The 13,097-nt window shown below is 52.3% G+C and overlaps 2 protein-coding genes across 8 annotated transcripts in view; both read left to right on the top strand.

Annotated features, from left to right (window-relative positions):
- The window catches only part of ASAP3 (ArfGAP with SH3 domain, ankyrin repeat and PH domain 3), a 67,051-nt gene extending 61,887 nt beyond the window's left edge, over positions 1-5,164 (top strand). For 3 of the 6 annotated variants that reach the window (XR_006278262.1, XM_043506141.1, XM_043506144.1), the window contains exons 25-27: positions 1,163-1,285; positions 2,657-2,762; positions 3,039-5,164. Coding sequence is in view for 5 of the 6 variants with exons in the window: in XM_043506141.1 (XP_043362076.1) it covers positions 1,163-1,285; positions 2,657-2,731 (198 nt within the window). In the remaining variant the exon portion in view is untranslated. Of the gene's footprint in view, positions 1-1,162; positions 1,286-2,656 lie in introns of all 6 variants that reach the window. The other 3 variants (XM_038377927.2, XM_043506143.1, XM_043506142.1) reach the window with 1 other exon arrangement.
- A 5,937-nt stretch (positions 5,165-11,101) lies between these two features.
- TCEA3 (transcription elongation factor A3) overlaps positions 11,102-13,097 on the top strand; it is a 31,280-nt gene continuing 29,284 nt past the window's right edge. Inside the window, exon 1 of one of the 2 annotated variants that reach the window (XM_038377889.2) lies at positions 11,102-11,410. In XM_038377889.2, the coding sequence (XP_038233817.1) occupies positions 11,342-11,410 (69 nt within the window). In that variant the 5' untranslated portion in view covers positions 11,102-11,341. The remainder of the gene's footprint in view (positions 11,411-13,097) is intronic. The other variant, XM_038377888.2, reaches the window with a different exon arrangement.

Below are 13,097 nucleotides of genomic sequence, written 5' to 3'. Positions count from 1 at the left end.
CCCATCTCAGTGGCTTCGATTTTTTTCCCCCCTCTTCCCAGCTACTCTCACATTCCCTTGCCAGCTGTGAAATTCCCTGTGATCACTCCCTCCCGCTCCAACGTATGTGCTCACCCCCTGTTCGGCCTGTCCGATTTGGGCTCCCTGGTGGAGTGAGGGGTGCAGCTTTAACCCACTGATCAGTGTATGTTACGTGTTCCTGATCTACAGAGGATATGGATCTGTCTCTCTTTCACTCAAGTGGCAGAGACTCGGGCTTGGTCTACACACCACACTTGTTTCAGTAGAACTGCATCACTCGGGTGTGAGAAATCCACCTCCCTGAGCAACGCAGTGAAACTGACCTAACCCTCTGTGTGTACGGTGCTATATTGCAGGAGAGCGTCTCCCACCGATACAGCTACTGCCTCTGGCGGAGGTGGAGTTGTTCAGCCAACAGGAGAGCTTTCTCCCGTCAGCTTAGAGCCTCTTCACCAGACATGCTGCGGCTGCACCGATGTCAATTTGTAGTATAGAGCTGCCCTCCCACGTTTAGATCCAGAGGTCCCCGGTTCAGTTCTCCTATGTGTCAGTTAAGATGGTGGCCATCACAGTGATTCCAGATTGGGGCGGAGGTGGGGAGATTTGGGGCTGGTCCTCACTGCTGCAGATGGGTGTGGCTTGTTAACGAGGGGCGGGTGGCTGGCTCCATGCCTCCTGGGAGGAAAGAAACTGGCCCTGCTGGGGCTACCTTGGAGGATGAGGCTGGGGCACTTATCACCTCAAAGGGAGTAAAATCCCCATGTGCCGTGGGGCTCATGGAGCAGTTGCTTCACCCATTACTCTGGGGCTCTGGAAATCCTAGCTGCAAGGGCCACAGGCTGAGCTGGGAATCTTCTGGGCACGGTTGTTACCGTGGCTACAAACCGATTGGGAAAGGCTGGGTCAGGGAGGGGTGGGCAAAGGTGAAAGAAGTGACAGGTGGGTGGGGGGAAGAGGCTTGGGCTGGGGAAGTGGGGGGCAGGCAGGGGCACGGTTCTTTAACCCACTGTGCCCTCACACCACAGAGCCCTCTCTGTGATGCCTTGGAGCAAAGCATGGGCGGGGGGGCTCAGCAGCAGGCGCCTCCCTGCCCCGTTTCCTGAGCCGGGACTCTGGAGACATGTGCCGTTTGCTTGCGCAGGCCAAGGTGAGGCAGAAGAGGGTGATGGCTCTGGTGGACTGCAAGGGGGAGAGGGCCCGGGAGCTGACCTTCTCCAAGGGCGAGGTGATCGTGGTGACCCGGGAGGAGGATGAGCAGAGCTGGGTGAGTGCTGCTGCTCTGGGGGCTCCTGGGATAGGCCTCGGCTGTGGAGCCTCGGCCCCGGGTTCTAGCCCGAGGCTCTTGTTCCTCTGGGATCCGCTCTCGTATTGTCCCAGTTCCCTAGGAGGGTGGTGGATCAGGGCCCGGGGGTGGGAGGGGAATTAGATTAATATTTAGGGGATGCTTCTGCTCCCATCTCCACTGATGCCTCTGGTCTGGGGTGACCAGGTGTCCGGTTTTCGACTGGAAGGCCTGGTCAAAAAGGGACCCTGGCAGCTCTGGTCAGCACCGCCAACCAGGCCATTAAAAGTCCGGTCGGCGGTGCTGCGATGCTAAAGCAGGCTAGTCCCTGGCTGGCACCATGCCGCGCCCCGGAAGTGGCCAGCAGGTCCGGCTCCTAGGCAGCGGGCCATGGGGCTGCACCTGCTGCGCCCTGAGAACCGGCTCCGCACTCCCATTGGCCAAGAACCAGCCAACAGGAGGTGGGGGGAGGATGATGCCTGCAGGCGACAGCAGTGCATGGAGCCTCCTGGCCGCCCCACCACCTAGGGCCCGGACCTGCTGGCCGCTTCTGGGGCGTGCGCAGCGTGGGTGCCAGGGCAGGCAATCTGCCTTAGCTTCCCCGCTGCGCCGCTGACCGGGAGCCGCCCGAGGTAAGCCCACTCCCCTGCCCCAGACCTATCCCTGAGCCCCCCTCCCCCAAACCCGGAGCACCCTCCTGCACCCCAAACCCCCAGCCCAGAGCTTGTACCTCCTCCCAACCCCCTACTTCAACCCGCTGCTCCCTCCTGCAATCCAGATCCCTTGGCCCCAGCCTGGAGCCCCCTCCTGCACCCAAAACCCCTCATCCCCAGCCCCACCTCAGAACCCTCACGCCCTCCCACACCCCAACTACCTACCCCAGCCTGGAACCCCCTGCCACACCCTGAACCCATCACTTCTGGCTCCACCCTGGAGCCCACACCCCAAACTCCTGCCCCAGCCCAGTGAAAGGGAGGGAGGAGGAATATAGTGAGCAGGTGGCGGGGCCTTGGGAAAGGGGCGGGGCCTCGGGGCAGGGCTAGGGTGTTCAGTTTTGTGCGACTAGAAAGTTGGCAACTCTACTCTGGTCTTTGGGGGAGGGGGGCAGACCTGATGCACTCTCAGCCCCCTCCTCACAGCCCCTAGCTAGGAATTGTATTGTGGGCAGAGATGTGTGGATCCCACCTGGGGTGCAAAGGCCACCCCCATCCCCTGCCTTGTGTGAAGATTCACAGATATACTTCTCTTCCCCCCTTCCCCCAGACACCCCCACTCCTTCCTGCACCTTCTGAGCCGGGACCCCCAATTGGCACCTCTTGGTTCTCATCTGCTGCCTTCTGCCCCCTCTCTCAGGTCGGCTTCATTGAAGGAGATGGCTCCAGGACGGGCGTCTTCCCTGCCAGCTCCGTCCACCTCTTGCAAGAGTGACTGGCTGGTTTTTCCTTTCCCCTCGGAGCCGGCACGAGCTCTCGGCGAGCGTGTGGGGGGCAGGGCTGAACACTCACTTTCCCCCGCTCCCCCACCAAGGTGTCAGGACTTTGCGCTCAAGCAACTCCACAAGGGCATCACAGGAGCACAGGCCAGTTTCTTGCTTCCCTTCCCGCCCCTGAGTCTGGACCTTGATGGTAATGGACACTAGGGCACGTACTGTGTTGAGGGTCTGAGGCAGACGCTTGGGTGGAATCAACATTCTCCCACCACGTGCTGGTCTATTTAGCCTCTTTACCTAAACTAGTTCCTTTTCCTGGATGGAGAGGCGGCTGGGCATCCCACCCACCCATCGCACCAGGACCAGTGTCTGTCTCTACACCCCCGGCCTGGCCAGCTCACCCTAGCCTTGCAGCTCGCTGGATGAACTGGACAACGGGATCCATCATCTTCGCTGCTTCAGTCAGGGGGAAGCTGATCAATGGGGAAGACTTGAGGATCTGGTGGAACTTGCAACTTCCTCTGCGGAGTCGGGGACGGGGAGGGGCTGAGGAGCCGATAGGGATGGCGGCTTGCTAGGAAATGGACAGAGAACGGACAACCTTGCTACACCCCCTCTGCACGCCCCGGCTTCAGCCATTTGTCTGCTCTGTAGCTTTTGTGGGCTTTGAGGGGTCGTCTCCCCCTCGGGGCGGGATAGGGTTATGGCTGGCTGGGAAAGGGAGTTCAGTTCAGAGCCTGGATGCCTCTCATCACATTCCTGTGGGATAAAAGTGGGAGCCGGGAGCTCTAGTACTCAATATTGGGAGGGGCAGGGGCGAGGGGAAGCTCCACTGGGCTCAAATGTCTGTATTGAAGGAAAGAAAGGGGGAGGCAGATCCCAAACTTTGTGTTCTTCTTCCCACCCTGTGAATCAGGACAGGAGAAGGCCATCAACCTCTTGTGGGTGACTAGCGACAGTCTCCACGTGGCCATGCAAGGTGCACTGCTCTCCCTCTTATTTCCTAGGGATACCGGACTCTGTGGAGCATGGAATGGCAGGACATGGCCCATCAACTCCTGATATCTGGCCTCGTGCCCCAACCAATGCTGGGCATCTCTCCTGGCCTCCCCCCACAATGCCCCCAGCCAACAAGCAGTGCTGGGAAAGGGGGGATTACCTTGCACCTAGGAGACATACTGGAGTCTTTCTCTGCCTAATTCTGGCAAAACTGGCCCAGGCCGATAAAGGCTGATAAGAGGGGGATAAAAAGCAAGTCTCCTAGTGCTGCATGAGTTATCCTAGAAATTAGAAATGGGGAAGCCAGATTAAGCCATCCAGACTGTTCTCTCCCCCGCCAGGGGGGTGCGCTATTACAGGGGGGTTCACTACAGCGGATCCTCCGGTGTTTCCATTGATTCAAGTGCTGCTCTTTCCCTTGGGCTGCTCTTTGATGTCAGAGAGTTGTCTTCGGACACTGCCTAAATTCCCCCTTTGTGCAACTTCATCCAGTTGTCTCCTGCCTCTTCCTCCGGAAACCACACCTCTCTGCCCCTAGCGTTGGCACAGGGCTGGTTGAATACCCCTGTTATGCCTCGGGGCATTCATCGTCCCTGCTCTTTAATAACAACAACGAACGCCTAACGCTTTTCATCAGTCGGTCTCAAAGCACTGCACAGAGGAGGTGAGGAGCATCATCCCTGTTTTACAGATGGGGAAACAGACACACAGCAGGGGTGGTGATTTACCCATGGTCATCCAGCAGCAAATTCTGTTCATGTGTTTCCCAGACTGCTCTGAACCCTCAGGTTCCTCTTATTTAAAAATAATTGAGACAGTTGCTTTTTGGCCTGTCATTCTGAATCTCTCTGTTTCCCCACCTGCATAATTTGCAGGTACCATTTAGGGCTGCCTTAGCTCAGCACAAAACTAGCACGATACCATTGACTTCAATGGGGCTGCTTCCATGCCTGAAGTGATTTTTTTAATAGCATTTAAGCCCAGAAAGGACCCTTAGATCATCTACTCTGAGCTCCTGTGTATCCCAGACTGTCGGTTTTCACCCAGCTACTCCTGTGTTGAGCCCAAAAACTTGAGTTAAACTAAAGCATTTCAGTTCTCAGGCACCTAAACTGATATATGCGGTGGGGAGAGAACAGATGGGACCAAAGTGCCCCAATGCCTGTGGTGCCCTGCAACGACAGGGCATTGGCTAGGTGGGAGAAGTGCTTTATGTCTTGGTAGGATCGAGGTCCAGATCATCTGCTTGAGAAAATGTAGCCCTTGATGGTCTTAAAGGGGTTAGAAATGGTTCCCTTTTGCAAGTCAAGTGAAGGGGATCGGTAGTGCAGAGGGCTCATTCTGGGTCTGACCTGATCCACAGACCAATTTACACCAAGGGTTAAATCCCTGCAGCCCAAAGGTTTACATCTCCCCCCCCCCCAAAAAAAACACCCTGTGACTTGACTGTCACCCCCTTCCGCTTTTGTCTGTTTCCTGCTTTAGGAGATGAGGTTTTGCTGGAGTCTCAGTGAATCTTCTGTCCTGTGGATTTAATCACCCCCCTGCTCCTGCTTCACAGAGACCCTCCTCTTCTTGGGAGGCCGCTCTGTTTCTGTGGCTCCAATCTGGCTTTCCATCTCCTTTTCCTTACAGGAAAATACTTGAAGGAAATAAAGGGAGCCAGATGGATGCCTTGTCCCTAATAGGAGTCTAGTCCCTGGATCTCTCCTTGGTCCCTCGCCTTTGCCTATAGCATGGTAGGAGGAGGCAATCTCCAGGCAGGAATCCTGCGGCAGGAGACCGTGGTGTTCTGATGGTACGGAGTAGGAAAAGCTAGTTTGTCTTGTGGCTTTCCCACCACCCCTTCTTCCTAACCCTGAAACTGTGAAATATATATATTTTTTTATAAATAGGAAAGAGGTCTGTATTGTCCCGTCCATGTAGTGCCGGGCTCAAATTGGAGGTAGGCCGGCTAGATTTGGGTCCAGATTTCAATCATCCATAATGCCAGGGAGTCTTCAGCTCTGGTTTGGCCTAACCTAGAGAGAGACTGTGGAGTGCAATGACTAGAAAGAGGAACACTTGATTGAGGTGGCTGGACAAGAGATGGCTCCCTGTGGTTCTCCCAGGTTGCTTAATGATTTAGGAGCAGGGTTAGATCTGATGAAGACCCCACCGCCAAAAGTTGTGGTGGGGAAGGGAGATGAGGGTAATTGTGGGGCTCGGGCCTAGGCCCATCTCCGCTATGAATGTACAGATTTTTGTTTTTTTGCCTCCGACTCCTTTCCCATGGGTCTAATGATATACAGAGACTCATTCCAGCCTCTGTCAGGAATATGTTTTTAAGGGGGTGGGGAGCTTGTTTGTTTGGCTTCTGCAATGGGTTACTGGGATCAATGCTTCTGACCTGTATGAGCCTCCCTCATGATTTTTTGTCCCCTGTGATCAAGTTGCATTTTTTTTATAATTGTCAATGGGTTTTTAGTGGAATATTTAATCTCCAGATGGTCTTTTTTTTATTCCCCCCTCCCCCAATTTCTAATAAAATTGATTTTTTTTTTTTTTTTTTTTTTTTTGGTAAGTGGAAGTGGTTCTGTGTGTGATGTGACTGCAACAGTCCCATGAGTGTGGTTTTCCATAGGTATTAATAGACAGTCCAGGGATGGGTGAGCTGTTTAACAGTGCACATCACTTTAAGCCACGAATGGGAAGCATATTGTCTTCTCTTGAACTGTGGGGCCGAACAGAGGGAAGCGGAATGGAATGGGCTGGGGTTGGAAGCTGGAATTGGGCTGGCATACTCTTGGGGGATTTCTGATGGCCCCGAGTGGTTTTATATCCCCTCCACTGTGACAGCACCTCATGGGGTATTAGTTCAGTATTGACTCTGAGGTCAGAGTGCCCCGAATGTACCGTCAACGCCATTTCCTACAGCACCTGAGTCCTTGGTGGATTCTCTCATCTAGCTATAAAGATGTGGTAACTCTTCCACCGGGGACCTTGCTTCTAGGTCACGTTGTCCCCGAAGCACAGGTTGTGGGTGGCAGCATCTGAGCTCAAAGGTGTATGAGCAAAGGGCTGAAGAGACCACCTTACTCCTCTTCCCTCCGATGGTGCATTTGCAACTGGACCCAAATAAAGGGTTTATTTTAGTCAATATTCAGGTTAGATTCATGCTGATGTGAGGGTTTTTTTTTTTTTTTTTTTTTTTCCTGGAAGTGGCGGAATCTTTCCCCTTGGCCTCCTAGATCAGAGGTCGGCAACCTGCGGTACGTGTGCCAAAGACGGCATGCAAGCTGACTTTTACTGGCACGCTGCTGCCAGCTGGGGTCCCAGCCACTGGCGCCACTCAGCCCGCTGCCAGCCTGGGTGAACGGAACCCCCGGTCGGCAGCAGGCCTGAGTGGGGCCGGCAGCTGGGACCCCGGCTGGCAGGAGCCGGCGGACGGAATCCCAGACCGCCAGCGGGCTGAGCCGCTCAGCCCCTTGCCGGCCTGGGGTCCCGTCTGCCAGCCCCGCTCAGCCCCTTGCCGGCCTGGGGTCCCGGCCGCCGGCCCCGCTTAGCCTGCCGCCGGCCTGGGGTCCCGGCCGCCGGCCCCGCTTAGCCTGCCGCCGGCCTGGGGTCCCGGCCGCCGGCCCCGCTTACCTCGCTGCTTGTCTGGGGTTCCGGCTGCCCGGCCCCCTGCCAGCCGGGCTCCTGGCCGCTGGCCCTGCTGTAAATGTAAAATTTATTATTGGCATGTGAAACCTTAAATTAATGAAGACTTGGCACGCCACTTCTCAAAGGTTGCCGACCCCTGTCCTAGATGAAAATACGTGAAGGAATTCTTGAGTCGTCTCTCTGTATAATTCTTGGTGTCAAATTGCGTACGGGATCCTGTCCAGGCAGCAACTCTGTGCGTGTTCCCACCTGCCTTTTTAGATTTGGATCATTTTATCATTTTATACCCAGCTCTCCTGACAACCCGGAAAGAGACTGCTTGGCTGCACTTTGCATTTACCCTCAGGAGTAAAACTAAAGATTTACAGATGGGGCAGGTATAACTTTACTTAAAGGGATACTCCTCATATTTAAAACAACAAATCCTCTTTTCAGTAGCCCCATGGGATGTTACACCTAGAAAAACTTTTGAACATCTAGACTGAGATTTAAAAAATAAAATCCCCAACATTCAGCTCCTAAATTTTCAAAAGCAATTTTGCATGCCTGTTGTTATCTGACTTGAGACAGCTGAATAGGGGCAGAATTTTAAAAAAATAAAAAATAAATGCTAAGTACCCACCCTCTGAAAATCAGGGACCCTTTTGAGGTCTGTGAGAGTGGACACCCAAAATCACTAGTTACCCTTTAACGTTTGGAACCCAAGGCCCCAATTAAACAAAGCTCTTAAGCATGTTTTGAGTCCCCTTCAATGAGATTTAAGAGTGCGCTCAAGTGCTTTGGAGAATTCGAGCCACCATCTTCATTAAGGTTTCAGAGTAGCAGCCGTGTTAGTCTGTATTCGCAAAAAGAAAAGGAGTACTTGTGGTACCTTAGAGACTAACAAATTTATTAGAGCATAAGCTTTCGTGAGCTACAGCTCCCCTCTGTTTTTTCCACCAAATGCATCCGATGAAGTGAGCTGTAGCTCACGAAAGCTTATGCTCTAATAAATTTGTTAGTCTCTAAGGTGTCACAAATACTCATCTTCATTAAGGGTACATCTGCAGTTCTAGCTCAGGGTGTCGTTCCCAGCTCGAAGTGCAGAGGTAGTCTCAGATGCCTGACTTTCAAAAACGCTGAGCTCCCCACTGACTTCAGCGGGGGCTGGTGGGCCCTCAGCACTTTTGACATTTAGGTCACTTCTATAGGTGGGCTTAGGAGAGCTTGTGTTTTGAAAACTTTGATCTGACTTTAATTCTCACCCTGGATGCTGTTTTCTTTCTGCAGTTCCCTGGGCTTGAATGCTATATATCAAACAGATCTGTTTCTGTTCCTAATCAGTTTCATTTTTACCCTCTCTAGTCAGTTTCATTTTCTGGTTCTCTTGCTGCAGCCCAGTGGTGGTGTTTTTCAACACTGCAGCAACCTATTAACTCCTCCCCCCTGAACTGCTCCATGAAAATGTTTCTAGTCCCCTATATGTCTGCCCTCCCCTGCCCCCATTCCTTCCTCCCCCTTTTGATAAAAGAAACCTTACATTTTGAGCCCTGATGCTACCTCCCTGTGCCTCTTTAAGCACTAAGGCATGGCATAGGTTTTATCTCATACATACATACCCCCTCCCCTGGGCTGGTGTTAAGAAGCTGGCAGACTCCAATGGCTTAAGCCAGGGGTTCTCAAACTGGGGGTTGGAACCCCTCAGGGGGTTGTGAGGTTATTAGATGGGGGGTCGCAAGCTGTCAGCCTCCATCCCAAACCCTGCTTTGCATCCAGCATTTGTAATGGTGTTAAATATATAAAAACATGTTTTTAATTTATAAGGGGTCGCACCCAGAGGCTTGCTATGTGAAAGGGGTCACCGGTACAAAAGTTTGAGAACCACTGGCTTAAGCTGTACTCTAATTACGTAAAAATGCTCAGCCTGGAAGGTCATTATGAACTTGAATTTGAAAAACAAACATTAGGGAAAAAGTCAAACCAGTGAATTAGTGGCACTGTCTAAAACCCCTGGCTAGTCAGTCTCTCTCTCGCTCTCTGTTTTGAACACGTGCATACATATACAATCTCTCCCCCTTTGTTTTGCAAAGCTCCCTTAGGCTGAGCTTTATCAGTAATATCGACCTAGGCTCTTCAGCTGGGCTGCTGTTTTAAAATTGTTTAGAAATATAGGACAAAAGCCCTCCTAAATTAGACCACCCTATCCAGTATCCTGTCTCCCTGGCAAGCTTATGCTTCAGAGCTAGGAGAAACCCGAAGTTGGCCTGTGGTGGAACACTGGCTGTGGAGTTCAGGACAATTCCTTCCTGACCCCTCATAGCTGATCAGTTGGTGCCTTGAAGCATAGGATTTAATAACCAGGGCTAGTTGAAAATTTTCCTCTAAAACTATTTTTGATGGAAAACTGGGTTTTTGGCTAAATGATTTTTTTTTTTCCACAAAAGATGCCCGCTTTCTGTGGAAATTTTTGATTTTTTTTTTCTTCAAAAAGCCAAATACCCAACATTTGAACCATTTCAATTTTGATACACTGCCCTTGTGCCTCATGTGAGTTGTAGTTTGTGGTATGTGCTGTACCGACACATAGTAATGGTCAGTTCCTGTCCCAAAGACCTTAAACAACCTAGTTATTTATATACATAACTGCAAATGTCATTATTAGCCTTATAATTATCTAGTACGTTAAAAAGTTATAACCCCCTGAGCTGGTACACTAAATATTATAAACCTCTGGAACTTATGGCTGCAGAGGATTGGTTTAATGCGCTCTTTAAAAGGACTACCTGCTACTATGAATAACAACAGCATGCTGCGTGTGCTACAATAAAATGACATGTTTCAGAGTAGCAGCCGTGTTAGTCTGTATTCGCAAAAAGAAAAGGAGTACTTGTGGCACCTTAGAGACTAACAAATTTATTAGAGCATAAGCTTTTGTGAGCTACAGAAGTGAGCTGTAGCTCACGAAAGCTTATGCTCTAATAAATTTGTTAGTCTCTAAGGTGCCACAAGTACGCCTTTTCTTTTTAATAAAATGACATGCATCACCAAACCCTCATGTTTCAGAACATAGGTCGGCCACCAGCTGTGGTCAGGAAGAAATTTCCCTTCTCTCTCAATGGGAGAGGGTTGCACCCGGGGCCTTTCGTGGAAGCACCGGGCCTTGGTCTCTGTCTGATGCAGGATCCTGGACTAGAAGATCCATTGCAGCGTGGCAAGCCGGTTCCGGGGGAAATTTCCAGACTGGGTGTGTGGACCCAAGAGGCAAAGGGTAGACAGAGCGTGCCAACGGGTGGGGGCTTGGTACAATGCAGACTTTCAGCAGCCCAGTGAGGGCTATGCCCTGCCCTGGCTGGGCCTAGCCTCCAGCTCTGTTCCTAAAGTTCCCGGGGCCTGGGGGCATCTCCTGCTCCCCTTCGCTCCTGGCCAAGTGTGTTAGCCATGTGGCTGCTGTAGCCTGGTGGGGGGGGCTGGGATGATCCTCGGGCCCTGGGCAGGCGCAAGGCAGCTGTCGCTCCTGACCTAGCCGGTCACACACCAGGGCACCTCCTGCGTCCACACTTGCAGCGCTGCCCCTCCCGCCCCGCAGCCTCCGCCCGGCCCTGCTCGGATCTTGGCTCCTATATTTAGCCCGCCCCCCTTGTGCTATTTTGGCTGCATGTGGCGGCCCCGTGACCACGCCCCCTTCTTTGCTTTCGCTCTTTCCCTCCCGTTTCTTCTTTTTCGCTCCCCCCCCCCCCCGCCAGGCCAAGCTGTCAGCGGCCCCCGCCACCAAAACTTGGAGCAAAAGTTCGATCAACTCCCCCCCCCCCACAACACACACCCTCTCCTCCCTCTCCCCCCAACACACACCCTCTCCTTCCTCCCCCCCCCAGGCCCTGATGTAAACTGATCCGAGTTGTCCCGGGGGCGAGCTCCTGGCTGCTTTTGTGGTTTAAGGCCCCCCCGCCCCCCTTCTTGCTCCTGAACGCCAAAACTTCGGAGCCGCGGTCATGGGGCGAGCCGAGGAGCTGGTGAGGATTGCAAAGAAGCTGGATAAGATGGTGACCAGGAAGAACACAGTAAGTAAATCCAAGTGTGTGTGTGTGTGTGTGTGTGTGTGTGTGTATATGTGTGTGTGCGCGCGCCAAACGGGGGGAGATCCAAAAGTGTGTTTGTGTGTGTGCGCCAAACTGGGGGGGAGTAAATCCAATAGTGTGTGTGTGTGCGTGCCATACTGTGTGCATAAGAAAACACACACACACACACACACACACTGTGTGTGTGTGCCATACTGTGTGCATAAGAAAACACACACACACACACACTGTGTGTGTGTGCCATACTGTGTGCGTAAGAAAACACACACACACACACACACACACACACACACACACACACACACACACACACACACACTGTGTGTAAGAGCAAGGTAAGAAAAACCAAGACAGTGTGTGTGTTTAAACTTTCCAGAGCTTGGATCGTGTGTGTGTGTTTATAAACTTTGCAGCTTGGATCTGTGGGTCTGTGAAGAAGGAAAACCAAAACGGGGTGTGTGTGTGTGTGTGTGTGTGTGTCTGTTTAAATTTTGCAACTTGGCTCTGTGCAGAAGAAGAGCACCTCCTGGATAAATCCTGCTGATAGAAGGAGGAAGAGCGGTTTGGTGGGTCTCTTCCAGCTGATTTGGCCTAGGTAACTGCTGACGGCACTTGCTAAACAGTCTGATTCTGATTTGCTCGGGGTTCAGAGGCTGTCGTCCCCAGCTCCCTTGAGGGAAGGGTGCTCAGCACCTCCGAAAATCAGGCCCTCAAAGCTTTGCCCCCCAAAATGTCAACTTTGGTGGGAACATGTGAAAACGACAAAGTTTCTTGTAGCCTGATCCTTTGGGTTTCAGCCATCCAATCTAACCCAATACCTCTTGATTCCTCTGTGCATTTGAGCTGTTGCTTTCATTGGTCTCCTGACTGTATTTTCATTTTGCCAGGGTTTGGTTGCATGGTGTTTTTCAACCCCACCCATCTGTGGGGCTTTCTGATTGTTCTTTGTGGCCCTCCCCCGCCCCACCACCCTAGCTCAGGGGCCGGGTTTGCAGAGATGTAAAGAGTGGGTGAAAGCGACAGGAATCTGAACCGTGCAAACTCAATCTCAGACTGGGGCTTGTCCAAGGAGACTGGGCTGGGGAAAAGCAAAAATATCCAGGGGAGGAGGGGAAGGAACTAGGTGTCTAAACCTTTTTCACTAGAGAATGAAAAAGTGGAACGCAGGGGAAGGGGAGGGCCACAAATTAAAGCTCGTGTACCAGATTTAAGAACAAACAGGACAGGTGTCCCCACCCACCCTGAACTGTTCTAGTGCCTTAGGTAAAGTAAACAGTTTAGTGTAGATACAACCGGCCTGATCCTTTCTGTGCATCTGTCTTGTCCTGGGGAAGGTCTGCTGGCTTCCCCTGATTTGCTCTTCAGGCCCAGCTCCTTAGCTGGTGTAGCTTGCAGGTGCAGGGAGGTCACCCCCATCATGCTGGCAGGGGATCTGTGCCCTGATTGGCACTGGTGCAGTGCAGTCAAGATCTGGCGCAATGTGCAGTGGAGGAGGAGCTGGTGCGTGAGGTTAATATTTTACTTTCCTTGCGAACTTTGCCTCAATGGAGTGTAATTAACCCCCTCTGATTCCCGCCCCCTCCTTCCAGCATGATACCTGGTGCTTGTAGCCCTGCTTGCAAATAGGGGGGAGGGGGAGAAAGCGAGCATCTATAAAAGGGGAAGGATG

This window comes from Dermochelys coriacea, chromosome 19, assembly GCF_009764565.3.
Source record: "Dermochelys coriacea isolate rDerCor1 chromosome 19, rDerCor1.pri.v4, whole genome shotgun sequence".
In the NCBI taxonomy this organism is placed as follows: Eukaryota; Metazoa; Chordata; order Testudines; family Dermochelyidae; genus Dermochelys; species Dermochelys coriacea.
The sequence above is the reverse complement of the archived record's forward strand: the minus strand, read 5'-3'. Positions and strand labels throughout refer to the sequence as shown.